At 56.8% G+C, this 25,908-nt stretch overlaps 2 protein-coding genes across 2 annotated transcripts in view; both read left to right on the plus strand.

Moving 5' to 3' along the window:
• LOC125317656 (cell wall protein DAN4-like) overlaps positions 1 to 2,332 on the plus strand; it is a gene marked incomplete at its 3' end in the record, with an annotated part of 11,286 nt that extends 8,954 nt beyond the window's left edge. Inside the window, exons 2-4 of the mRNA XM_048287540.1 lie at positions 1,218 to 1,480; positions 1,550 to 1,597; positions 2,258 to 2,332. Coding sequence (XP_048143497.1) covers positions 1,218 to 1,480; positions 1,550 to 1,597; positions 2,258 to 2,332 — 386 coding nt within the window. The remainder of the gene's footprint in view (positions 1 to 1,217; positions 1,481 to 1,549; positions 1,598 to 2,257) is intronic.
• Positions 2,333 to 13,840: 11,508 nt separating this feature from the next.
• LOC125317657 (cell wall protein DAN4-like) lies at positions 13,841 to 25,383 on the plus strand. The gene is made up of 7 exons (XM_048287541.1): positions 13,841 to 13,852; positions 14,127 to 14,183; positions 15,530 to 15,628; positions 15,716 to 15,955; positions 22,472 to 22,546; positions 22,751 to 22,908; positions 25,266 to 25,383. Exons 1-7 carry the CDS (start codon positions 13,841 to 13,843, stop codon positions 25,381 to 25,383), a joined length of 759 nt encoding a protein of 252 aa, XP_048143498.1.
• Positions 25,384 to 25,908: the final 525 nt, after the last annotated feature.

Consider the following 25,908-nt stretch of genomic DNA (forward strand, 5'->3'; position numbering starts at 1 on the left):
TGCTGCAATATCCACACCTGAGAAGATCACAACTCCGGCAACAGAGGCAACCTCCACGATCACCACGGTCCCAGCACAAACGTCTTCCTCTGCTCCTGGGACAAGCCCAACTTCTGCCAGCACTGTGACTCTTCCTCTGAGTGCGACCACTTCAGCAGCTCTCACCTCAACAGCACCCACCACCAGCACTGTGTTTGAGTCCCCCTCCACTGCTGCGGGTCGATCCACATCCAGCACTGAGGCCACCACTGTTTCCACCAAATCAAGGTCAGAAGTCTCCAGCTCGGCTGCCCAGTCCACATCTCAGCCTGAGACCACAACTTCAGCCTCTTCTACTCGGCCAGAGACGTCTTCACTTGTAACAACCTCCACAATCCTCTCAACCACGGCACAGACTTATAGCCTAAAGCCTTCAACCACCACTCCAACACCATCCAGTCCTGCTGCAATATCCACACCTGAGAAGATCACAACTCCGGCAACAGAGGCAACCTCCACGACCACCACGGTCCCAGCACAAACGTCTTCCTCTGCTCCTGGGACAAGCCCAACTTCTGCCAGCACTGTGACTCTTCCTCGGAGCTCTACCGTGGAGACCACTTCAGCAGCACCCACCACAGCTGCCCCCACCACCAGCACTGTGTTTGAGACCACCTCCACTGCTGCGGGTCGATCCACATCCAGCACTGAGACCACCACTGTTTCCACCACCACAAGGTCAGAAGTCTCCAGCTCGGCTGCCCAGTCCACATCTCAGCCTGCGAAAAGAGCTTCAGCCTCTTCTACTCGGCCAGAGACGTCTTCACTTGTAACAACCTCCACAATCCTCTCGACTGCAGCACAAACTTCCAGGGCAAAGCCTTCATCCACCACTCCAACCCCATCCAGTCCTGCTGCAATATCCACACCTGAGAAGATCACAACCTCGGCAACAGAGGCAACCTCCACGACCACCACGGTCCTTGCACAAACGTCTTCCTCTGCTCCTGGGACAAGCCCAACTTCTGCCAGCACTGTGACTCTTCCTCTGAGCGCAACCACTTCAGCAGCGCTCACCTCAACAGCACCCACCACCAGCACTGTGTTTGAGACCACCTCCACTGCTGCGGGTCAATCCACATCCAGCACTGAGGCCACCTCTGTTTCCACCACCACAAGGTCAGAAGTCTCCAGCTCGGCTGCCCAGTCCACATCTCAGCCTGAGACCACCACTTCAGCCTCTTCTGCTTGGCCAGAGACGTCTTCACTTTTGACAACCTCCACAATCCTCTCGACTGCAGCACAAACTTCCAGCCTAAAGCCTTCAGCCACCACTCCAACTCCATCCAGTCCTGCTGGAATATCCACACCTGAGAAGATCACAACATCGGCAACAGAGGCAACCTCCGCGACCACCACGGTCCTTGCACAAACGTCTTCCTCTGCTCCTGGGACAAGCCCAACTTCTGCCAGCACTGTGACTCTTCCTCGGAGCTCTACCGTGGAGACCACTTCAGCAGCACCCACCACAGCTGCCCCCACCACCAGCACTGTGTTTGAGACCACCTCCACTGCTGCGGGTCGATCCACATCCAGCACTGAGACCACCACTGTTTCCACCACCACGAGGTCAGAAGTCTCCAGCTCGGCTGCCCAGTCCACATCTCAGCCTGAGACCACAACTTCAGCCTCTTCTACTCGGCCAGAGACGTCTCCACTTGTTACAACCTCCACAATCCCCTCAACCACGGCACAAACTTCCAGCCTAAAGCCTTCAACCACCACTCCAACACCATCCAGTCCTCCTGCAATTTCCACACCTGAGAAGATCACAACTCTGGCAACAGAGGCAACCTCCACGACCACCACGGTCCCAGCACAAACGTCTTCCTCTGCTCCTGGGACAAGCCCAACTTCTGCCAGCACTGTGACTCTTCCTCGGAGCTCTACCGTGGAGACCACTTCAGCAGCACCCACCACAGCTGCCCCCACCACCAGCACTGTGTTTGAGACCACCTCCACTGCTGCGGGTCGATCCACATCCCGCACTGAGACCACCACTGTTTCCACCACCACAAGGTCAGAAGTCTCCAGCTCGGCTGCCCCGGCCACATCTCAGCCTGAGACCACCACTTCAGCCTCTTCTGCTCGGCCAGGGACGTCTTCACTTGTAACAACCTCCACAATCCTCTCGACTGCAGCACAAACTTCCAGGGCAAAGCCTTCAACCACCACTCCAACACCATCCAGTCCTGCTGGAATATCCACACCTGAGAAGATCACAACTCCGGCAACAGAGGCAACCTCCACGACCACCACGGTCCTTGCACAAACGTCTTCCTCTGCTCCTGGGACAAGCCCAACTTCTGCCAGCACTGTGACTCTTCCTCTGAGTGCGACCACTTCAGCAGCTCTCACCTCAACAGCACCCACCACCAGCACTGTGTTTGAGACCACCTCCACTGCTGCGGGTCGATCCACATCCAGCACTGAGGCCACCTCTGTTTCCACCACCACAAGGTCAGAAGTCTCCAGCTCGGCTGCCCAGTCCACATCTCAGCCTGAGACCACCACTTCAGCCTCTTCTACTCGGCCAGAGACGTCTTCACTTGTAACAACCTCCACAATCCTCTCGACTGCAGCACAAACTTCCAGGGCAAAGCCTTCAACCACCACTCCAACACCATCCAGTCCTGCTGGAATATCCACACCTGAGAAGATCACAACTCTGGCAACAGAGGCAACCTCCGTGACCACCACGGTCCTTGAAGAAACGTCTTCCTCTGCTCCTGGGACAAGCCCAACTTCTGCCAGCACTGTGACTCTTCCTCTGAGTGCGACCACTTCAGCAGCTCTCACCTCAACTGCCCCCACCACCAGCACTGTGTTTGAGACCACCTCCACTGCTGCGGGTCGATCCACATCCCGCACTGCGGCGTCCGTTTCCACCAAATCAAGGTCAGAAGTCTCCAGCTCGGCTGCCCAGTCCACACCTCCACCTGAGACCACCACTTCAGCCTCTTCTGCTCGGCCAGAGACGTCTTCACTTGTAACAACCTCCACAATCCTCTCAACCATGGCACAAACTTCCAGCCTAAAGCCTTCAGCCACCACTCCAACCCCATCCAGTCCTGCTGCAATATCCACACCTGAGAAGATCACAACTCCGGCAACAGAGGCAACCTCCACGATCACCACGGTCCCAGCACAAACGTCTTCCTCTGCTCCTGGGACAAGCCCAACTTCTGCCAGCACTGTGACTCTTCCTCTGAGTGCGACCACTTCAGCAGCTCTCACCTCAACAGCACCCACCACCAGCACTGTGTTTGAGTCCCCCTCCACTGCTGCGGGTCGATCCACATCCAGCACTGAGGCCACCACTGTTTCCACCAAATCAAGGTCAGAAGTCTCCAGCTCGGCTGCCCAGTCCACATCTCAGCCTGAGACCACAACTTCAGCCTCTTCTACTCGGCCAGAGACGTCTTCACTTGTAACAACCTCCACAATCCTCTCAACCACGGCACAAACTTATAGCCTAAAGCCTTCAACCACCACTCCAACCCCATCCAGTCCTGCTGCAATATCCACACCTGAGAAGATCACAACTCCGGCAACAGAGGCAACCTCCACGACCACCACGGTCCCAGCACAAACGTCTTCCTCTGCTCCTGGGACAAGCCCAACTTCTGCCAGCACTGTGACTCTTCCTCGGAGCTCTACCGTGGAGACCACTTCAGCAGCACCCACCACAGCTGCCCCCACCACCAGCACTGTGTTTGAGACCACCTCCACTGCTGCGGGGCGATCCACATCCAGCACTGAGACCACCACTGTTTCCACCACCACGAGGTCAGAAGTCTCCAGCTCGGCTGCCCAGTCCACATCTCAGCCTGAGAAAAGAGCTTCAGCCTCTTCTACTCGGCCAGAGACGTCTCCACTTGTTACAACCTCCACAATCCCCTCAACCATGGCACAAACTTCCAGCCTAAAGCCTTCAGCCACCACTCCAACCCCATCCAGTCCTGCTGCAATATCCACACCTGAGAAGATCACAACCTCGGCAACAGAGGCAACCTCCACGACCACCACGGTCCCAGCACAAACGTCTTCCTCTGCTCCTGGGACAAGCCCAACTTCTGCCAGCACTGTGACTCTTCCTCTGAGCGCAACCACTTCAGCAGCGCTCACCTCAACAGCACCCACCACCAGCACTGTGTTTGAGACCACCTCCACTGCTGCGGGTCGATCCACATCCCGCACTGAGGCCACCTCTGTTTCCACCACCACAAGGTCAGAAGTCTCCAGCTCGGCTGCCCAGTCCACATCTCAGCCTGAGACCACCACTTCAGCCTCTTCTGCTCGGCCAGAGACGTCTTCACTTTTGACAACCTCCACAATCCTCTCGACTGCAGCACAAACTTCCAGCCTAAAGCCTTCAGCCACCACTCCAACCCCATCCAGTCCTCCTGCAATATCCACACCTGAGAAGATCACAACATCGGCAACAGAGGCAACCTCCGCGACCACCACGGTCCTTGCACAAACGTCTTCCTCTGCTCCTGGGACAAGCCCAACTTCTGCCAGCACTGTGACTCTTCCTCGGAGCTCTACCGTGGAGACCACTTCAGCAGCTCTCACCACAGCTGCACCCACCACCAGCACTGTGTTTGAGACCACCTCCACTGCTGTGGGTCGATCCACATCCAGCACTGAGACCACCACTGTTTCCACCACCACAAGGTCAGAAGTCTCCAGCTCGGCTGCCCCGGCCACATCTCAGCCTGAGACCACCACTTCAGCCTCTTCTACTCGGCCAGAGACGTCTTCACTTGTAACAACCTCCACAATCCTCTCGACTGCAGCACAAACTTCCAGGGCAAAGCCTTCAACCACCACTCCAACACCATCCAGTCCTGCTGGAATATCCACACCTGAGAAGATCACAACTCTGGCAACAGAGGCAACCTCCGTGACCACCACGGTCCTTGAAGAAACGTCTTCCTCTGCTCCTGGGACAAGCCCAACTTCTGCCAGCACTGTGACTCTTCCTCTGAGGGCGACCACTTCAGCAGCTCTCACCTCAACTGCCCCCACCACCAGCACTGTGTTTGAGACCACCTCCACTGCTGCGGGTCGATCCAAATCCAGCACTGAGGCGTCCGTTTCCACCACCACAAGGTCAGAAGTCTCCAGCTCGGCTGCCCAGTCCACACCTCCACCTGAGACCACCACTTCAGCCTCTTCTGCTCGGCCAGAGACGTCTTCACTTGTAACAACCTCCACAATCCTCTCGACTGCAGCACAAACTTCCAGGGCAAAGCCTTCATCCACCACTCCAACCCCATCCAGTCCTCCTGCAATATCCACACCTGAGAAGATCACAACTCCGGCAACAGAGGCAACCTCCACGATCACCACGGTCCCAGCACAAACGTCTTCCTCTGCTCCTGGGACAAGCCCAACTTCTGCCAGCACTGTGACTCTTCCTCTGAGTGCGACCACTTCAGCAGCTCTCACCTCAACAGCACCCACCACCAGCACTGTGTTTGAGTCCCCCTCCACTGCTGCGGGTCGATCCACATCCAGCACTGAGGCCACCACTGTTTCCACCACCACAAGGTCAGAAGTCTCCAGCTCGGCTGCCCAGTCCACATCTCAGCCTGAGACCACAACTTCAGCCTCTTCTACTCGGCCAGAGACGTCTTCACTTGTAACAACCTCCACAATCCTCTCAACCACGGCACAGACTTATAGCCTAAAGCCTTCAACCACCACTCCAACCCCATCCAGTCCTGCTGCAATATCCACACGTGAGAAGATCACAACTCCGGCAACAGAGGCAACCTCCACGACCACCACGGTCCCAGCACAAACGTCTTCCTCTGCTCCTGGGACAAGCCCAACTTCTGCCAGCACTGTGACTCTTCCTCGGAGCTCTACCGTGGAGACCACTTCAGCAGCACCCACCACAGCTGCCCCCACCACCAGCACTGTGTTTGAGACCACCTCCACTGCTGCGGGTCGATCCACATCCAGCACTGAGACCACCACTGTTTCCACCACCACGAGGTCAGAAGTCTCCAGCTCGGCTGCCCAGTCCACATCTCAGCCTGCGAAAAGAGCTTCAGCCTCTTCTACTCGGCCAGAGACGTCTCCACTTGTTACAACCTCCACAATCCCCTCAACCATGGCACAAACTTCCAGCCTAAAGCCTTCAGCCACCACTCCAACCCCATCCAGTCCTGCTGCAATATCCACACCTGAGAAGATCACAACCTCGGCAACAGAGGCAACCTCCACGATCACCACGGTCCCAGCACAAACGTCTTCCTCTGCTCCTGGGACAAGCCCAACTTCTGCCAGCACTGTGACTCTTCCTCTGAGCGCAACCACTTCAGCAGCTCTCACCTCAACAGCACCCACCACCAGCACTGTGTTTGAGACCACCTCCACTGCTGCGGGTCGATCCACATCCCGCACTGAGGCCACCTCTGTTTCCACCACCACAAGGTCAGAAGTCTCCAGCTCGGCTGCCCAGTCCACATCTCAGCCTGAGACCACCACTTCAGCCTCTTCTACTCGGCCAGAGACGTCTTCACTTTTGACAACCTCCACAATCCTCTCGACTGCAGCACAAACTTCCAGGGCTAAGCCTTCATCCACCACTCCAACCCCATCCAGTCCTGCTGCAATATCCACACCTGAGAAGATCACAACTCCGGCAACAGAGGCAACCTCCACGATCACCACGGTCCCAGCACAAACGTCTTCCTCTGCTCCTGGGACAAGCCCAACTTCTGCCAGCACTGTGACTCTTCCTCTGAGGGCGACCACTTCAGCAGCGCTCACCTCAACAGCACCCACCACCAGCACTGTGTTTGAGACCCCCTCCACTGCTGCGGGTCGATCCACATCCAGCACTGAGGCCACCACTGTTTCCACCAAATCAAGGTCAGAAGTCTCCAGCTCGGCTGCCCAGTCCACATCTCAGCCTGAGACCACAACTTCAGCCTCTTCTACTCGGCCAGAGACGTCTTCACTTGTAACAACCTCCACAATCCTCTCAACCACGGCACAAACTTATAGCCTAAAGCCTTCAACCACCACTCCAACCCCATCCAGTCCTGCTGGAATATCCACACGTGAGAAGATCACAACTTTGGCAACAGAGGCAACCTCCACGACCACCACGGTCCCAGCACAAACGTCTTCCTCTGCTCCTGGGACAAGCCCAACTTCTGCCAGCACTGTGACTCTTCCTCGGAGCTCTACCGTGGAGACCACTTCAGCAGCACCCACCACAGCTGCCCCCACCACCAGCACTGTGTTTGAGACCACCTCCACTGCTGCGGGTCGATCCACATCCAGCACTGAGACCACCACTGTTTCCACCACCACAAGGTCAGAAGTCTCCAGCTCGGCTGCCCCGGCCACATCTCAGCCTGAGACCATCACTTCAGCCTCTTCTGCTCGGCCAGAGACGTCTTCACTTGTAACAACCTCCACAATCCTCTCGACTGCAGCACAAACTTCCAGGGCAAAGCCTTCAACCACCACTCCAACACCATCCAGTCCTGCTGGAATATCCACACCTGAGAAGATCACAACTCTGGCAACAGAGGCAACCTCCACGACCACCACGGTCCTTGCACAAACGTTTTCCTCTGCTCCTGGGACAAGCCCAACTTCTGCCAGCACTGTGACTCTTCCTCGGAGCTCTACCGTGGAGACCACTTCAGCAGCTCTCACCAGAGCTGCACCCACCACCAGCACTGTGTTTGAGACCACCTCCACTGCTGCGGGTCGATCCACATCCAGCACTGAGACCACCACTGTTTCCACCACCACAAGGTCAGAAGTCTCCAGCTCGGCTGCCCAGTCCACATCTCAGCCTGAGACCACCACTTCAGCCTCTTCTACTCGGCCAGAGACGTCTCCACTTGTAACAACCTCCACAATCCTCTCGACTGCAGCACAAACTTCCAGGGCAAAGCCTTCAACCACCACTCCAACACCATCCAGTCCTGCTGGAATATCCACACCTGAGAAGATCACAACTCTGGCAACAGAGGCAACCTCCGTGACCACCACGGTCCTTGAAGAAACGTCTTCCTCTGCTCCTGGGACAAGCCCAACTTCTGCCAGCACTGTGACTCTTCCTCTGAGTGCGACCACTTCAGCAGCTCTCACCTCAACTGCCCCCACCACCAGCACTGTGTTTGAGACCACCTCCACTGCTGCGGGTCGATCCACATCCAGCACTGAGACCACCACTGTTTCCACCACCACAAGGTCAGAAGTCTCCAGCTCGGCTGCCCCGGCCACATCTCAGCCTGAGACCACCACTTCAGCCTCTTCTACTCGGCCAGAGACGTCTTCACTTGTAACAACCTCCACAATCCTCTCAACCACGGCACAAACTTATAGCCTAAAGCCTTCAACCACCACTCCAACCCCATCCAGTCCTGCTGCAATATCCACACCTGAGAAGATCACAACTCTGGCAACAGAGGCAACCTCCGTGACCACCACGGTCCTTGAAGAAACGTCTTCCTCTGCTCCTGGGACAAGCCCAACGTCTGCCAGCACTGTGACTCTTCCTCTGAGTGCGACCACTTCAGCAGCTCTCACCTCAACTGCCCCCACTACCAGCACTGTGTTTGAGACCACCTCCACTGCTGCGGGTCGATCCACATCCCGCACTGAGGCGTCCGTTTCCACCAAATCAAGGTCAGAAGTCTCCAGCTCGGCTGCCCAGTCCACACCTCCACCTGAGACCACCACTTCAGCCTCTTCTGCTTGGCCAGAGACGTCTTCACTTTTGACAACCTCCACAATCCTCTCGACTGCAGCACAAACTTCCAGGGCTAAGCCTTCATCCACCACTCCAACCCCATCCAGTCCTGCTGCAATATCCACACCTGAGAAGATCACAACTCCGGCAACAGAGGCAACCTCCACGATCACCACGGTCCCAGCACAAACGTCTTCCTCTGCTCCTGGGACAAGCCCAACTTCTGCCAGCACTGTGACTCTTCCTCTGAGTGCGACCACTTCAGCAGCTCTCACCTCAACAGCACCCACCACCAGCACTGTGTTTGAGTCCCCCTCCACTGCTGCGGGTCGATCCACATCCAGCACTGAGACCACCACTGTTTCCACCACCACAAGGTCAGAAGTCTCCAGCTCGGCTGCCCAGTCCACATCTCAGCCTGAGACCACAACTTCAGCCTCTTCTGCTTGGCCAGAGACGTCTTCACTTGTAACAACCTCCACAATCCTCTCAACCACGGCACAAACTTATAGCCTAAAGCCTTCAACCACCACTCCAACCCCATCCAGTCCTGCTGCAATATCCACACGTGAGAAGATCACAACTCCGGCAACAGAGGCAACCTCCACGACCACCACGGTCCCAGCACAAACGTCTTCCTCTGCTCCTGGGACAAGCCCAACTTCTGCCAGCACTGTGACTCTTCCTCGGAGCTCTACCGTGGAGACCACTTCAGCAGCACCCACCACAGCTGCCCCCACCACCAGCACTGTGTTTGAGACCACCTCCACTGCTGCGGGTCGATCCACATCCAGCACTGAGACCACCACTGTTTCCACCACCACGAGGTCAGAAGTCTCCAGCTCGGCTGCCCAGTCCACATCTCAGCCTGCGAAAAGAGCTTCAGCCTCTTCTACTCGGCCAGAGACGTCTCCACTTGTTACAACTTCCACAATCCCCTCAACCATGGCACAAACTTCCAGCCTAAAGCCTTCAGCCACCACTCCAACCCCATCCAGTCCTGCTGCAATATCCACACCTGAGAAGATCACAACTCTGGCAACAGAGGCAACCTCCACGACCACCACGGTCCCAGCACAAACGTCTTCCTCTGCTCCTGGGACAAGCCCAACTTCTGCCAGCACTGTGACTCTTCCTCTGAGCGCAACCACTTCAGCAGCGCTCACCTCAACAGCACCCACCACCAGCACTGTGTTTGAGACCACCTCCACTGCTGCGGGTCGATCCACATCCAGCACTGAGGCCACCTCTGTTTCCACCACCACAAGGTCAGAAGTCTCCAGCTCGGCTGCCCAGTCCACATCTCAGCCTGAGACCACCACTTCAGCCTCTTCTGCTTGGCCAGAGACGTCTTCACTTTTGACAACCTCCACAATCCTCTCGACTGCAGCACAAACTTCCAGCCTAAAGCCTTCAGCCACCACTCCAACCCCATCCAGTCCTCCTGCAATATCCACACCTGAGAAGATCACAACATCGGCAACAGAGGCAACCTCCGCGACCACCACGGTCCTTGCACAAACGTCTTCCTCTGCTCCTGGGACAAGCCCAACTTCTGCCAGCACTGTGACTCTTCCTCGGAGCTCTACCGTGGAGACCACTTCAGCAGCACCCACCACAGCTGCCCCCACCACCAGCACTGTGTTTGAGACCACCTCCACTGCTGCGGGTCGATCCACATCCAGCACTGAGACCACCACTGTTTCCACCACCACAAGGTCAGAAGTCTCCAGCTCGGCTGCCCCGGCCACACCTCCACCTGAGACCACCACTTCAGCCTCTTCTACTCGGCCAGAGACGTCTTCACTTGTAACAACCTCCACAATCCTCTCGACTGCAGCACAAACTTCCAGGGCAAAGCCTTCATCCACCACTCCAACCCCATCCAGTCCTGCTGCAATATCCACACCTGAGAAGATCACAACTCCGGCAACAGAGGCAACCTCCACGACCACCACGGTCCCAGCACAAACGTCTTCCTCTGCTCCTGGGACAAGCCCAACTTCTGCCAGCACTGTGACTCTTCCTCTGAGTGCGACCACTTCAGCAGCTCTCACCTCAACAGCACCTACCACCAGCACTGTGTTTGAGACCACCTCCACTGCTGCGGGTCGATCCACATCCAGCACTGAGGCGTCCGTTTCCACCAAATCAAGGTCAGAAGTCTCCAGCTCGGCTGCCCAGTCCACATCTCAGCCTGCGAAAAGAGCTTCAGCCTCTTCTACTCGGCCAGAGACGTCTCCACTTGTTACAACCTCCACAAACCCCTCAACCATGGCACAAACTTCCAGCCTAAAGCCTTCAGCCACCACTCCAACCCCATCCAGTCCTGCTGCAATATCCACACCAGAGAAGACCACAACCTCGGCAACAGAGGCAACCTCCACGACCACCACGGTCCCAGCACAAACGTCTTCCTCTGCTCCTGGGACAAGCCCAACTTCTGCCAGCACTGTGACTCTTCCTCGGAGCTCTACCGTGGAGACCACTTCAGCAGCACCCACCACAGCTGCCCCCACCACCAGCGCTGTGTTTGAGACCACCTCCACTGCTGCGGGTCGATCCACATCCCGCACTGAGGCCACCACTGTTTCCACCACCACGAGGTCAGAAGTCTCCAGCTCGGCTGCCCAGTCCACATCTCAGCCTGAGACCACCACTTCAGCCTCTTCTACTCGGCCAGAGATGTCTTCACTTTTGACAACCTCCACAATCCTCTCGACTGCAGCACAAACTTCCAGCCTAAAGCCTTCAACCACCACTCCAACCCCATCCAGTCCTCCTGCAATATCCACACCTGAGAAGATCACAACTCCGGCAACAGAGGCAACCTCCGCGACCACCACGGTCCTTGCACAAACTTCTTCCTCTGCTCCTGGGACAAGCCCAACTTCTGCCAGCACTGTGACTCTTCCTCGGAGCTCTACCGTGGAGACCACTTCAGCAGCACCCACCACAGCTGCCCCCACCACCAGCACTGTGTTTGAGACCACCTCCACTGCTGCGGGTCGATCCACATCCAGCACTGAGACCACCACTGTTTCCACCACCACGAGGTCAGAAGTCTCCAGCTCGGCTGCCCAGTCCACATCTCAGCCTGCGAAAAGAGCTTCAGCCTCTTCTACTCGGCCAGAGACGTCTCCACTTGTTACAACCTCCACAATCCCCTCAACCATGGCACAAACTTCCAGCCTAAAGCCTTCAGCCACCACTCCAACCCCATCCAGTCCTGCTGCAATATCCACACCTGAGAAGATCACAACTCCGGCAACAGAGGCAACCTCCACGATCACCACGGTCCCAGCACAAACGTCTTCCTCTGCTCCTGGGACAAGCCCAACTTCTGCCAGCACTGTGACTCTTCCTCTGAGTGCGACCACTTCAGCAGCTCTCACCTCAACAGCACCCACCACCAGCACTGTGTTTGAGTCCCCCTCCACTGCTGCGGGTCGATCCACATCCAGCACTGAGGCCACCACTGTTTCCACCAAATCAAGGTCAGAAGTCTCCAGCTCGGCTGCCCAGTCCACATCTCAGCCTGAGACCACAACTTCAGCCTCTTCTACTCGGCCAGAGACGTCTTCACTTGTAACAACCTCCACAATCCTCTCAACCACGGCACAAACTTATAGCCTAAAGCCTTCAACCACCACTCCAACCCCATCCAGTCCTGCTGCAATATCCACACCTGAGAAGATCACAACTCCGGCAACAGAGGCAACCTCCGCGACCACCACGGTCCCAGCACAAACGTCTTCCTCTGCTCCTGGGACAAGCCCAACTTCTGCCAGCACTGTGACTCTTCCTCGGAGCTCTACCGTGGAGACCACTTCAGCAGCTCTCACCAGAGCTGCCCCCACCACCAGCACTGTGTTTGAGACCACCTCCACTGCTGCGGGTCGATCCACATCCAGCACTGAGACCACCACTGTTTCCACCACCACGAGGTCAGAAGTCTCCAGCTCGGCTGCCCAGTCCACATCTCAGCCTGAGAAAAGAGCTTCAGCCTCTTCTACTCGGCCAGAGACGTCTCCACTTGTTACAACCTCCACAATCCCCTCAACCATGGCACAAACTTCCAGCCTAAAGCCTTCAGCCACCACTCCAACCCCATCCAGTCCTGCTGCAATATCCACACCTGAGAAGATCACAACTCTGGCAACAGAGGCAACCTCCACGACCACCACGGTCCCAGCACAAACGTCTTCCTCTGCTCCTGGGACAAGCCCAACTTCTGCCAGCACTGTGACTCTTCCTCTGAGCGCAACCACTTCAGCAGCGCTCACCTCAACAGCACCCACCACCAGCACTGTGTTTGAGACCACCTCCACTGCTGCGGGTCGATCCACATCCCGCACTGAGGCCACCTCTGTTTCCACCACCACAAGGTCAGAAGTCTCCAGCTCGGCTGCCCAGTCCACATCTCAGCCTGAGACCACCACTTCAGCCTCTTCTGCTTGGCCAGAGACGTCTTCACTTTTGACAACCTCCACAATCCTCTCGACTGCAGCACAAACTTCCAGCCTAAAGCCTTCAGCCACCACTCCAACCCCATCCAGTCCTCCTGCAATATCCACACCTGAGAAGATCACAACATCGGCAACAGAGGCAACCTCCGCGACCACCACGGTCCCAGCACAAACGTCTTCCTCTGCTCCTGGGACAAGCCCAACTTCTGCCAGCACTGTGACTCTTCCTCGGAGCTCTACCGTGGAGACCACTTCAGCAGCACCCACCACAGCTGCCCCCACCACCAGCACTGTGTTTGAGACCACCTCCACTGCTGCGGGTCGATCCACATCCAGCACTGAGACCACCACTGTTTCCACCACCACAAGGTCAGAAGTCTCCAGCTCGGCTGCCCCGGCCACACCTCCACCTGAGACCACCACTTCAGCCTCTTCTACTCGGCCAGAGACGTCTTCACTTGTAACAACCTCCACAATCCTCTCGACTGCAGCACAAACTTCCAGGGCAAAGCCTTCATCCACCACTCCAACCCCATCCAGTCCTGCTGCAATATCCACACCTGAGAAGATCACAACTCCGGCAACAGAGGCAACCTCCATGACCACCACGGTCCCAGCACAAACGTCTTCCTCTGCTCCTGGGACAAGCCCAACTTCTGCCAGCACTGTGACTCTTCCTCTGAGTGCGACCACTTCAGCAGCTCTCACCACAGCTGCCCCCACCACCAGCACTGTGTTTGAGACCACCTCCACTGCTGCGGGTCGATCCACATCCAGCACTGAGGCGTCCGTTTCCACCAAATCAAGGTCAGAAGTCTCCAGCTCGGCTGCCCAGTCCACATCTCAGCCTGCGAAAAGAGCTTCAGCCTCTTCTACTCGGCCAGAGACGTCTCCACTTGTTACAACCTCCACAAACCCCTCAACCATGGCACAAACTTCCAGCCTAAAGCCTTCAGCCACCACTCCAACCCCATCCAGTCCTGCTGCAATATCCACACCAGAGAAGACCACAACCTCGGCAACAGAGGCAACCTCCACGATCACCACGGTCCCAGCACAAACGTCTTCCTCTGCTCCTGGGACAAGCCCAACTTCTGCCAGCACTGTGACTCTTCCTCGGAGCTCTACCGTGGAGACCACTTCAGCAGCACCCACCACAGCTGCCCCCACCACCAGCGCTGTGTTTGAGACCACCTCCACTGCTGCGGGTCGATCCACATCCAGCACTGAGGCCACCACTGTTTCCACCAAATCAAGGTCAGAAGTCTCCAGCTCGGCTGCCCAGTCCACATCTCAGCCTGAGACCACCACTTCAGCCTCTTCTACTCGGCCAGAGATGTCTTCACTTTTGACAACCTCCACAATCCTCTCGACTGCAGCACAAACTTCCAGCCTAAAGCCTTCAACCACCACTCCAACCCCATCCAGTCCTCCTGCAATATCCACACCTGAGAAGATCACAACATCGGCAACAGAGGCAACCTCCGCGACCACCACGGTCCTTGCACAAACGTCTTCCTCTGCTCCTGGGACAAGCCCAACTTCTGCCAGCACTGTGACTCTTCCTCGGAGCTCTACCGTGGAGACCACTTCAGCAGCACCCACCACAGCTGCCCCCACCACCAGCACTGTGTTTGAGACCACCTCCACTGCTGCGGGTCGATCCACATCCAGCACTGAGACCACCACTGTTTCCACCACCACAAGGTCAGAAGTCTCCAGCTCGGCTGCCCCGGCCACACCTCCACCTGAGACCACCACTTCAGCCTCTTCTACTCGGCCAGAGACATCTTCACTTGTAACAACCTCCACAATCCTCTCGACTGCAGCACAAACTTCCAGGGCAAAGCCTTCATCCACCACTCCAACCCCATCCAGTCCTGCTGCAATATCCACACCTGAGAAGATCACAACTCCGGCAACAGAGGCAACCTCCACGACCACCACGGTCCCAGCACAAACGTCTTCCTCTGCTCCTGGGACAAGCCCAACTTCTGCCAGCACTGTGACTCTTCCTCTGAGTGCGACCACTTCAGCAGCTCTCACCTCAACAGCACCTACCACCAGCACTGTGTTTGAGACCACCTCCACTGCTGCGGGTCGATCCACATCCAGCACTGAGGCGTCCGTTTCCACCAAATCAAGGTCAGAAGTCTCCAGCTCGGCTGCCCAGTCCACATCTCAGCCTGCGAAAAGAGCTTCAGCCTCTTCTACTCGGCCAGAGACGTCTCCACTTGTTACAACCTCCACAAACCCCTCAACCATGGCACAAACTTCCAGCCTAAAGCCTTCAGCCACCACTCCAACCCCATCCAGTCCTGCTGCAATATCCACACCAGAGAAGACCACAACCTCGGCAACAGAGGCAACCTCCACGACCACCACGGTCCCAGCACAAACGTCTTCCTCTGCTCCTGGGACAAGCCCAACTTCTGCCAGCACTGTGACTCTTCCTCGGAGCTCTACCGTGGAGACCACTTCAGCAGCACCCACCACAGCTGCCCCCACCACCAGCGCTGTGTTTGAGACCACCTCCACTGCTGCGGGTCGATCCACATCCCGCACTGAGGCCACCACTGTTTCCACCACCACGAGGTCAGAAGTCTCCAGCTCGGCTGCCCAGTCCACATCTCAGCCTGAGACCACCACTTCAGCCTCTTCTACTCGGCCAGAGATGTCTTCACTTTTGACAACCTCCACAATCCTCTCGACTGCAGCACAAACTTCCAGCCTAAAGCCTTCAACCACCACTCCAACCCCATCCAGTCCTCCTGCAATATCCACACCTGAGAAGATCACAACTCCGGCAACAGAGGCAACCTCCGCGACCACCACGGTCCTTGCACAAACTTCTTCCTCTGCTCCTGGGACAAGCCCAACTTCTGCCAGCACTGTGACTCTTCCTCGGAGCTCTACCGTGGAGACCACTTCAGCAGCACCCACCACAGCTGCCCCCACCACCAGCACTGTGTTTGAGACCACCTCCACTGCTGCGGGTCGATCCACATCCAGCACTGAGACCACCACTGTTTCCACCACCACGAGGTCAGAAGTCTCCAGCTCGGCTGCCCAGTCCACATCTCAGCCTGAGACCACCACTTCAGCCTCTTCTACTCGGCCAGAGACGTCTTCACTTGTAACAACCTCCACAATCCTCTCAACCACGGCACAAACTTATAGCCTAAAGCCTTCAACCACCACTCCAACCCCATCCAGTCCTGCTGCAATATCCACACCTGAGAAGATCACAACTCCGGCAACAGAGGCAACCTCCACGACCACCACGGTCCTTGCACAAACGTCTTCCTCTGCTCCTGGGACAAGCCCAACTTCTGCCAGCACTGCGACTCTTCCTCGGAGCTCTACCGTGGAGACCACTTCAGCAGCACCCACCACAGCTGCCCCCACCACCAGCACTGTGTTTGAGACCACCTCCACTGCTGCGGGTCGATCCACATCCAGCACTGAGACCACCACTGTTTCCACCACCACGAGGTCAGAAGTCTCCAGCTCGGCTGCCCAGTCCACATCTCAGCCTGCGAAAAGAGCTTCAGCCTCTTCTACTCGGCCAGAGACGTCTCCACTTGTTACAACCTCCACAATCCCCTCAACCACGGCACAAACTTCCAGCCTAAAGCCTTCAGCCACCACTCCAACCCCATCCAGTCCTGCTGCAATATCCACACCTGAGAAGATCACAACTCCGGCAACAGAGGCAACCTCCACGATCACCACGGTCCCAGCACAAACGTCTTCCTCTGCTCCTGGGACAAGCCCAACTTCTGCCAGCACTGTGACTCTTCCTCTGAGTGCGACCACTTCAGCAGCTCTCACCTCAACAGCACCCACCACCAGCACTGTGTTTGAGTCCCCCTCCACTGCTGCGGGTCGATCCACATCCAGCACTGAGGCCACCACTGTTTCCACCACCACAAGGTCAGAAGTCTCCAGCTCGGCTGCCCAGTCCACATCTCAGCCTGAGACCACAACTTCAGCCTCTTCTACTCGGCCAGAGACGTCTTCACTTGTAACAACCTCCACAATCCTCTCAACCACGGCACAAACTTATAGCCTAAAGCCTTCAACCACCACTCCAACCCCATCCAGTCCTGCTGCAATATCCACACCTGAGAAGATCACAACTCCGGCAACAGAGGCAACCTCCACGACCACCACGGTCCCAGCACAAACGTCTTCCTCTGCTCCTGGGACAAGCCCAACTTCTGCCAGCACTGTGACTCTTCCTCGGAGCTCTACCGTGGAGACCACTTCAGCAGCTCTCACCAGAGCTGCCCCCACCACCAGCACTGTGTTTGAGACCACCTCCACTGCTGCGGGTCGATCCACATCCAGCACTGAGACCACCACTGTTTCCACCACCACGAGGTCAGAAGTCTCCAGCTCGGCTGCCCAGTCCACATCTCAGCCTGAGAAAAGAGCTTCAGCCTCTTCTACTCGGCCAGAGACGTCTCCACTTGTTACAACCTCCACAATCCCCTCAACCATGGCACAAACTTCCAGCCTAAAGCCTTCAGCCACCACTCCAACCCCATCCAGTCCTGCTGCAATATCCACACCTGAGAAGATCACAACTCTGGCAACAGAGGCAACCTCCACGACCACCACGGTCCCAGCACAAACGTCTTCCTCTGCTCCTGGGACAAGCCCAACTTCTGCCAGCACTGTGACTCTTCCTCTGAGCGCAACCACTTCAGCAGCGCTCACCTCAACAGCACCCACCACCAGCACTGTGTTTGAGACCACCTCCACTGCTGCGGGTCGATCCACATCCCGCACTGAGGCCACCTCTGTTTCCACCACCACGAGGTCAGAAGTCTCCAGCTCGGCTGCCCAGTCCACATCTCAGCCTGAGACCACCACTTCAGCCTCTTCTGCTTGGCCAGAGACGTCTTCACTTTTGACAACCTCCACAATCCTCTCGACTGCAGCACAAACTTCCAGCCTAAAGCCTTCAACCACCACTCCAACCCCATCCAGTCCTCCTGCAATATCCACACCTGAGAAGATCACAACATCGGCAACAGAGGCAACCTCCACGACCACCACGGTCCCAGCACAAACGTCTTCCTCTGCTCCTGGGACAAGCCCAACTTCTGCCAGCACTGTGACTCTTCCTCGGAGCTCTACCGTGGAGACCACTTCAGCAGCACCCACCACAGCTGCCCCCACCACCAGCACTGTGTTTGAGACCACCTCCACTGCTGCGGGTCGATCCACATCCAGCACTGAGACCACCACTGTTTCCACCACCACGAGGTCAGAAGTCTCCAGCTCGGCTGCCCAGTCCACATCTCAGCCTGAGACCACAACTTCAGCCTCTTCTACTCGGCCAGAGACGTCTCCACTTGTTACAACCTCCACAATCCCCTCAACCACGGCACAAACTTCCAGCCTAAAGCCTTCAACCACCACTCCAACACCATCCAGTCCTCCTGCAATATCCACACCTGAGAAGATCACAACTCCGGCAACAGAGGCAACCTCCGCGACCACCACGGTCCTTGCACAAACGTCTTCCTCTGCTCCTGGGACAAGCCCAACTTCTGCCAGCACTGTGACTCTTCCTCTGAGCGCAACCACTTCAGCAGCTCTCACCACAACTGCCCCCACCACCAGCACTGTGTTTGAGATCACCTCCACTGCTGCGGGTCGATCCACATCCAGCACTGAGGCCACCACTGTTTCCACCACCACAAGGTCAGAAGTCTCCAGCTCGGCTGCCCAGTCCACATCTCAGCCTGAGACCACAACTTCAGCCTCTTCTACTCGGCCAGAGACGTCTTCACTTGTAACAACCTCCACAATCCTCTCAACCACGGCACAAACTTATAGCCTAAAGCCTTCAACCACCACTCCAACCCCATCCAGTCCTGCTGCAATATCCACACCTGAGAAGATCACAACTCCGGCAACAGAGGCAACCTCCACGACCACCACGGTCCTTGCACAAACGTCTTCCTCTGCTCCTGGGACAAGCCCAACTTCTGCCAGCACTGCGACTCTTCCTCGGAGCTCTACCGTGGAGACCACTTCAGCAGCACCCACCACAGCTGCCCCCACCACCAGCACTGTGTTTGAGACCACCTCCACTGCTGCGGGTCGATCCACATCCAGCACTGAGACCACCACTGTTTCCACCACCACGAGGTCAGAAGTCTCCAGCTCGGCTGCCCAGTCCACATCTCAGCCTGAGACCACCACTTCAGCCTCTTCTGCTCGGCCAGAGACGTCTTCACTTGTAACAACCTCCACAATCCTCTCAACCATGGCACAAACTTCCAGCCTAAAGCCTTCATCCACCACTCCAACCCCATCCAGTCCTGCTGCAATATCCACACCTGAGAAGATCACAACTCCGGCAACAGAGGCAACCTCCACGATCACCACGGTCCCAGCACAAACGTCTTCCTCTGCTCCTGGGACAAGCCCAACTTCTGCCAGCACTGTGACTCTTCCTCTGAGTGCGACCACTTCAGCAGCTCTCACCTCAACAGAACCCACCACCAGCACTGTGTTTGAGTCCCCCTCCACTGCTGCGGGTCGATCCACATCCAGCACTGAGGCCACCACTGTTTCCACCAAATCAAGGTCAGAAGTCTCCAGCTCGGCTGCCCAGTCCACATCTCAGCCTGAGACCACAACTTCAGCCTCTTCTGCTTGGCCAGAGACGTCTTCACTTGTAACAACCTCCACAATCCTCTCAACCACGGCACAAACTTATAGCCTAAAGCCTTCAACCACCACTCCAACCCCATCCAGTCCTGCTGCAATATCCACACGTGAGAAGATCACAACTCCGGCAACAGAGGCAACCTCCACGACCACCACGGTCCCAGCACAAACGTCTTCCTCTGCTCCTGGGACAAGCCCAACTTCTGCCAGCACTGTGACTCTTCCTCGGAGCTCTACCGTGGAGACCACTTCAGCAGCACCCACCACAGCTGCCCCCACCACCAGCACTGTGTTTGAGACCACCTCCACTGCTGCGGGTCGATCCACATCCAGCACTGAGACCACCACTGTTTCCACCACCACGAGGTCAGAAGTCTCCAGCTCGGCTGCCCAGTCCACATCTCAGCCTGCGAAAAGAGCTTCAGCCTCTTCTACTCGGCCAGAGACGTCTCCACTTGTTACAACTTCCACAATCCCCTCAACCATGGCACAAACTTCCAGCCTAAAGCCTTCAGCCACCACTCCAACCCCATCCAGTCCTGCTGCAATATCCACACCTGAGAAGATCACAACTCTGGCAACAGAGGCAACCTCCACGACCACCACGGTCCCAGCACAAACGTCTTCCTCTGCTCCTGGGACAAGCCCAACTTCTGCCAGCACTGTGACTCTTCCTCTGAGCGCAACCACTTCAGCAGCGCTCACCTCAACAGCACCCACCACCAGCACTGTGTTTGAGACCACCTCCACTGCTGCGGGTCGATCCACATCCAGCACTGAGGCCACCTCTGTTTCCACCACCACAAGGTCAGAAGTCTCCAGCTCGGCTGCCCAGTCCACATCTCAGCCTGAGACCACCACTTCAGCCTCTTCTGCTTGGCCAGAGACGTCTTCACTTTTGACAACCTCCACAATCCTCTCGACTGCAGCACAAACTTCCAGCCTAAAGCCTTCAGCCACCACTCCAACCCCATCCAGTCCTCCTGCAATATCCACACCTGAGAAGATCACAACATCGGCAACAGAGGCAACCTCCGCGACCACCACGGTCCTTGCACAAACGTCTTCCTCTGCTCCTGGGACAAGCCCAACTTCTGCCAGCACTGTGACTCTTCCTCGGAGCTCTACCGTGGAGACCACTTCAGCAGCACCCACCACAGCTGCCCCCACCACCAGCACTGTGTTTGAGACCACCTCCACTGCTGCGGGTCGATCCACATCCAGCACTGAGACCACCACTGTTTCCACCACCACAAGGTCAGAAGTCTCCAGCTCGGCTGCCCCGGCCACACCTCCACCTGAGACCACCACTTCAGCCTCTTCTACTCGGCCAGAGACATCTTCACTTGTAACAACCTCCACAATCCTCTCGACTGCAGCACAAACTTCCAGGGCAAAGCCTTCATCCACCACTCCAACCCCATCCAGTCCTGCTGCAATATCCACACCTGAGAAGATCACAACTCCGGCAACAGAGGCAACCTCCACGACCACCACGGTCCCAGCACAAACGTCTTCCTCTGCTCCTGGGACAAGCCCAACTTCTGCCAGCACTGTGACTCTTCCTCTGAGTGCGACCACTTCAGCAGCTCTCACCTCAACAGCACCTACCACCAGCACTGTGTTTGAGACCACCTCCACTGCTGCGGGTCGATCCACATCCAGCACTGAGGCGTCCGTTTCCACCAAATCAAGGTCAGAAGTCTCCAGCTCGGCTGCCCAGTCCACATCTCAGCCTGCGAAAAGAGCTTCAGCCTCTTCTACTCGGCCAGAGACGTCTCCACTTGTTACAACCTCCACAAACCCCTCAACCATGGCACAAACTTCCAGCCTAAAGCCTTCAGCCACCACTCCAACCCCATCCAGTCCTGCTGCAATATCCACACCAGAGAAGACCACAACCTCGGCAACAGAGGCAACCTCCACGACCACCACGGTCCCAGCACAAACGTCTTCCTCTGCTCCTGGGACAAGCCCAACTTCTGCCAGCACTGTGACTCTTCCTCGGAGCTCTACCGTGGAGACCACTTCAGCAGCACCCACCACAGCTGCCCCCACCACCAGCGCTGTGTTTGAGACCACCTCCACTGCTGCGGGTCGATCCACATCCCGCACTGAGGCCACCACTGTTTCCACCACCACGAGGTCAGAAGTCTCCAGCTCGGCTGCCCAGTCCACATCTCAGCCTGAGACCACAACTTCAGCCTCTTCTACTCGGCCAGAGATGTCTTCACTTTTGACAACCTCCACAATCCTCTCGACTGCAGCACAAACTTCCAGCCTAAAGCCTTCAACCACCACTCCAACCCCATCCAGTCCTCCTGCAATATCCACACCTGAGAAGATCACAACTCCGGCAACAGAGGCAACCTCCGCGACCACCACGGTCCTTGCACAAACTTCTTCCTCTGCTCCTGGGACAAGCCCAACTTCTGCCAGCACTGTGACTCTTCCTCGGAGCTCTACCGTGGAGACCACTTCAGCAGCACCCACCACAGCTGCCCCCACCACCAGCACTGTGTTTGAGACCACCTCCACTGCTGCGGGTCGATCCACATCCAGCACTGAGACCACCACTGTTTCCACCACCACGAGGTCAGAAGTCTCCAGCTCGGCTGCCCAGTCCACATCTCAGCCTGAGACCACAACTTCAGCCTCTTCTACTCGGCCAGAGACGTCTTCACTTGTAACAACCTCCACAATCCTCTCAACCACGGCACAAACTTATAGCCTAAAGCCTTCAACCACCACTCCAACCCCATCCAGTCCTGCTGCAATATCCACACCTGAGAAGATCACAACTCCGGCAACAGAGGCAACCTCCACGACCACCACGGTCCTTGCACAAACGTCTTCCTCTGCTCCTGGGACAAGCCCAACTTCTGCCAGCACTGCGACTCTTCCTCGGAGCTCTACCGTGGAGACCACTTCAGCAGCACCCACCACAGCTGCCCCCACCACCAGCACTGTGTTTGAGACCACCTCCACTGCTGCGGGTCGATCCACATCCAGCACTGAGACCACCACTGTTTCCACCACCACGAGGTCAGAAGTCTCCAGCTCGGCTGCCCAGTCCACATCTCAGCCTGCGAAAAGAGCTTCAGCCTCTTCTACTCGGCCAGAGACGTCTCCACTTGTTACAACCTCCACAATCCCCTCAACCATGGCACAAACTTCCAGCCTAAAGCCTTCAGCCACCACTCCAACCCCATCCAGTCCTGCTGCAATATCCACACCTGAGAAGATCACAACTCCGGCAACAGAGGCAACCTCCACGATCACCACGGTCCCAGCACAAACGTCTTCCTCTGCTCCTGGGACAAGCCCAACTTCTGCCAGCACTGTGACTCTTCCTCTGAGTGCGACCACTTCAGCAGCTCTCACCTCAACAGCACCCACCACCAGCACTGTGTTTGAGTCCCCCTCCACTGCTGCGGGTCGATCCACATCCAGCACTGAGGCCACCACTGTTTCCACCAAATCAAGGTCAGAAGTCTCCAGCTCGGCTGCCCAGTCCACATCTCAGCCTGAGACCACAACTTCAGCCTCTTCTACTCGGCCAGAGACGTCTTCACTTGTAACAACCTCCACAATCCTCTCAACCACGGCACAAACTTATAGCCTAAAGCCTTCAACCACCACTCCAACCCCATCCAGTCCTGCTGCAATATCCACACCTGAGAAGATCACAACTCCGGCAACAGAGGCAACCTCCACGACCACCACGGTCCCAGCACAAACGTCTTCCTCTGCTCCTGGGACAAGCCCAACTTCTGCCAGCACTGTGACTCTTCCTCGGAGCTCTACCGTGGAGACCACTTCAGCAGCACCCACCACAGCTGCCCCCACCACCAGCACTGTGTTTGAGACCACCTCCACTGCTGCGGGTCGATCCACATCCAGCACTGAGACCACCACTGTTTCCACCACCACGAGGTCAGAAGTCTCCAGCTCGGCTGCCCAGTCCACATCTCAGCCTGCGAAAAGAGCTTCAGCCTCTTCTACTCGGCCAGAGACGTCTCCACTTGTTACAACCTCCACAATCCCCTCAACCATGGCACAAACTTCCAGCCTAAAGCCTTCAGCCACCACTCCAACCCCATCCAGTCCTGCTGCAATATCCACACCTGAGAAGATCACAACTCTGGCAACAGAGGCAACCTCCACGACCACCACGGTCCCAGCACAAACGTCTTCCTCTGCTCCTGGGACAAGCCCAACTTCTGCCAGCACTGTGACTCTTCCTCTGAGCGCAACCACTTCAGCAGCGCTCACCTCAACAGCACCCACCACCAGCACTGTGTTTGAGACCACCTCCACTGCTGCGGGTCGATCCACATCCCGCACTGAGGCCACCTCTGTTTCCACCACCACAAGGTCAGAAGTCTCCAGCTCGGCTGCCCAGTCCACATCTCAGCCTGAGACCACCACTTCAGCCTCTTCTGCTTGGCCAGAGACGTCTTCACTTTTGACAACCTCCACAATCCTCTCGACTGCAGCACAAACTTCCAGCCTAAAGCCTTCAGCCACCACTCCAACCCCATCCAGTCCTCCTGCAATATCCACACCTGAGAAGATCACAACATCGGCAACAGAGGCAACCTCCACGACCACCACGGTCCCAGCACAAACGTCTTCCTCTGCTCCTGGGACAAGCCCAACTTCTGCCAGCACTGTGACTCTTCCTCGGAGCTCTACCGTGGAGACCACTTCAGCAGCACCCACCACAGCTGCCCCCACCACCAGCACTGTGTTTGAGACCACCTCCACTGCTGCGGGTCGATCCACATCCAGCACTGAGACCACCACTGTTTCCACCACCACAAGGTCAGAAGTCTCCAGCTCGGCTGCCCCGGCCACACCTCCACCTGAGACCACCACTTCAGCCTCTTCTACTCGGCCAGAGACGTCTTCACTTGTAACAACCTCCACAATCCTCTCGACTGCAGCACAAACTTCCAGGGCAAAGCCTTCATCCACCACTCCAACCCCATCCAGTCCTGCTGCAATATCCACACCTGAGAAGATCACAACTCCGGCAACAGAGGCAACCTCCACGACCACCACGGTCCCAGCACAAACGTCTTCCTCTGCTCCTGGGACAAGCCCAACTTCTGCCAGCACTGTGACTCTTCCTCTGAGTGCGACCACTTCAGCAGCTCTCACCACAACTGCACCCACCACCAGCACTGTGTTTGAGACCACCTCCACTGCTGCGGGTCGATCCACATCCCGCACTGAGACCACCACTGTTTCCACCACCACAAGGTCAGCTGTCCAGTCCACATCTCAGCCTGAGACCACCACTTCAGCCTCTTCTGCTCGGCCAGAGACGTCTTCGCTTTTGACAACCTCCACAATCCTCGCAACCACGGCACAAACTTCCAGCCTAAAGCCTTCAACCACCACTCCAATCCAGTCCAGTCCTGCTGCAGTATCCACACCTAAGAAGATCACAACATCGGCAACAGAGGCAACCTCCGCGACCACCATGGTCCTTGCACAGACGTCTTCCTCTGCTCCTGGGACAAGCCAAACTTCTGCCAGCACTGTGACTCTTCCTCGGAGCTCTGCCATGGAGACCACTTCAGCAGCTCTCACCTCAACAGCACCCACCACCAGCACTGTGTTTGAGACCACCTCCACTGCTGCGGGTCGATCCACATCCAGCACTGAGACCACCACTGTTTCCACCACCACAAGGTCAGAAGTCTCCAGCTCGGCTGCCCAGTCCACATCTCAGCCTGAGACCACCACTTCAGCCTCTTCGGCTCGGCCAGAGACATCTCCACTTGTGACAACCTCCACAATCCCCTCGACCACAGCACAAACTTCCAGTCTAAAGCCTTCAGCCACCACTCCAACCCCATCCAGTCCTGCGAGAACATCTCGTGTTGCCTTTGTGCCCATCCCAGTGACAGAGGCAACTTCTGCAGTCTCCACAGTTCGTGCAGAAACATTTTCCTTTGCTCC

Source organism: Corvus hawaiiensis, chromosome 28, assembly GCF_020740725.1.
Source record: "Corvus hawaiiensis isolate bCorHaw1 chromosome 28, bCorHaw1.pri.cur, whole genome shotgun sequence".
Taxonomy (NCBI): domain Eukaryota; kingdom Metazoa; phylum Chordata; class Aves; order Passeriformes; family Corvidae; genus Corvus; species Corvus hawaiiensis.

Coding starts and splice junctions, on each gene's coding strand:
- LOC125317657 (XM_048287541.1), top strand. Junction 15,629..15,715: donor CAACCTCCACGACCACCACG/GTCCCAGCACAA, acceptor TCTACCGTGGAG/ACCACTTCAGCAGCACCCAC. Junction 15,956..22,471: donor CCTCCACAATCCTCTCGACT/GCAGCACAAACT, acceptor GAGACCACCTCC/ACTGCTGCGGGTCGATCCAC.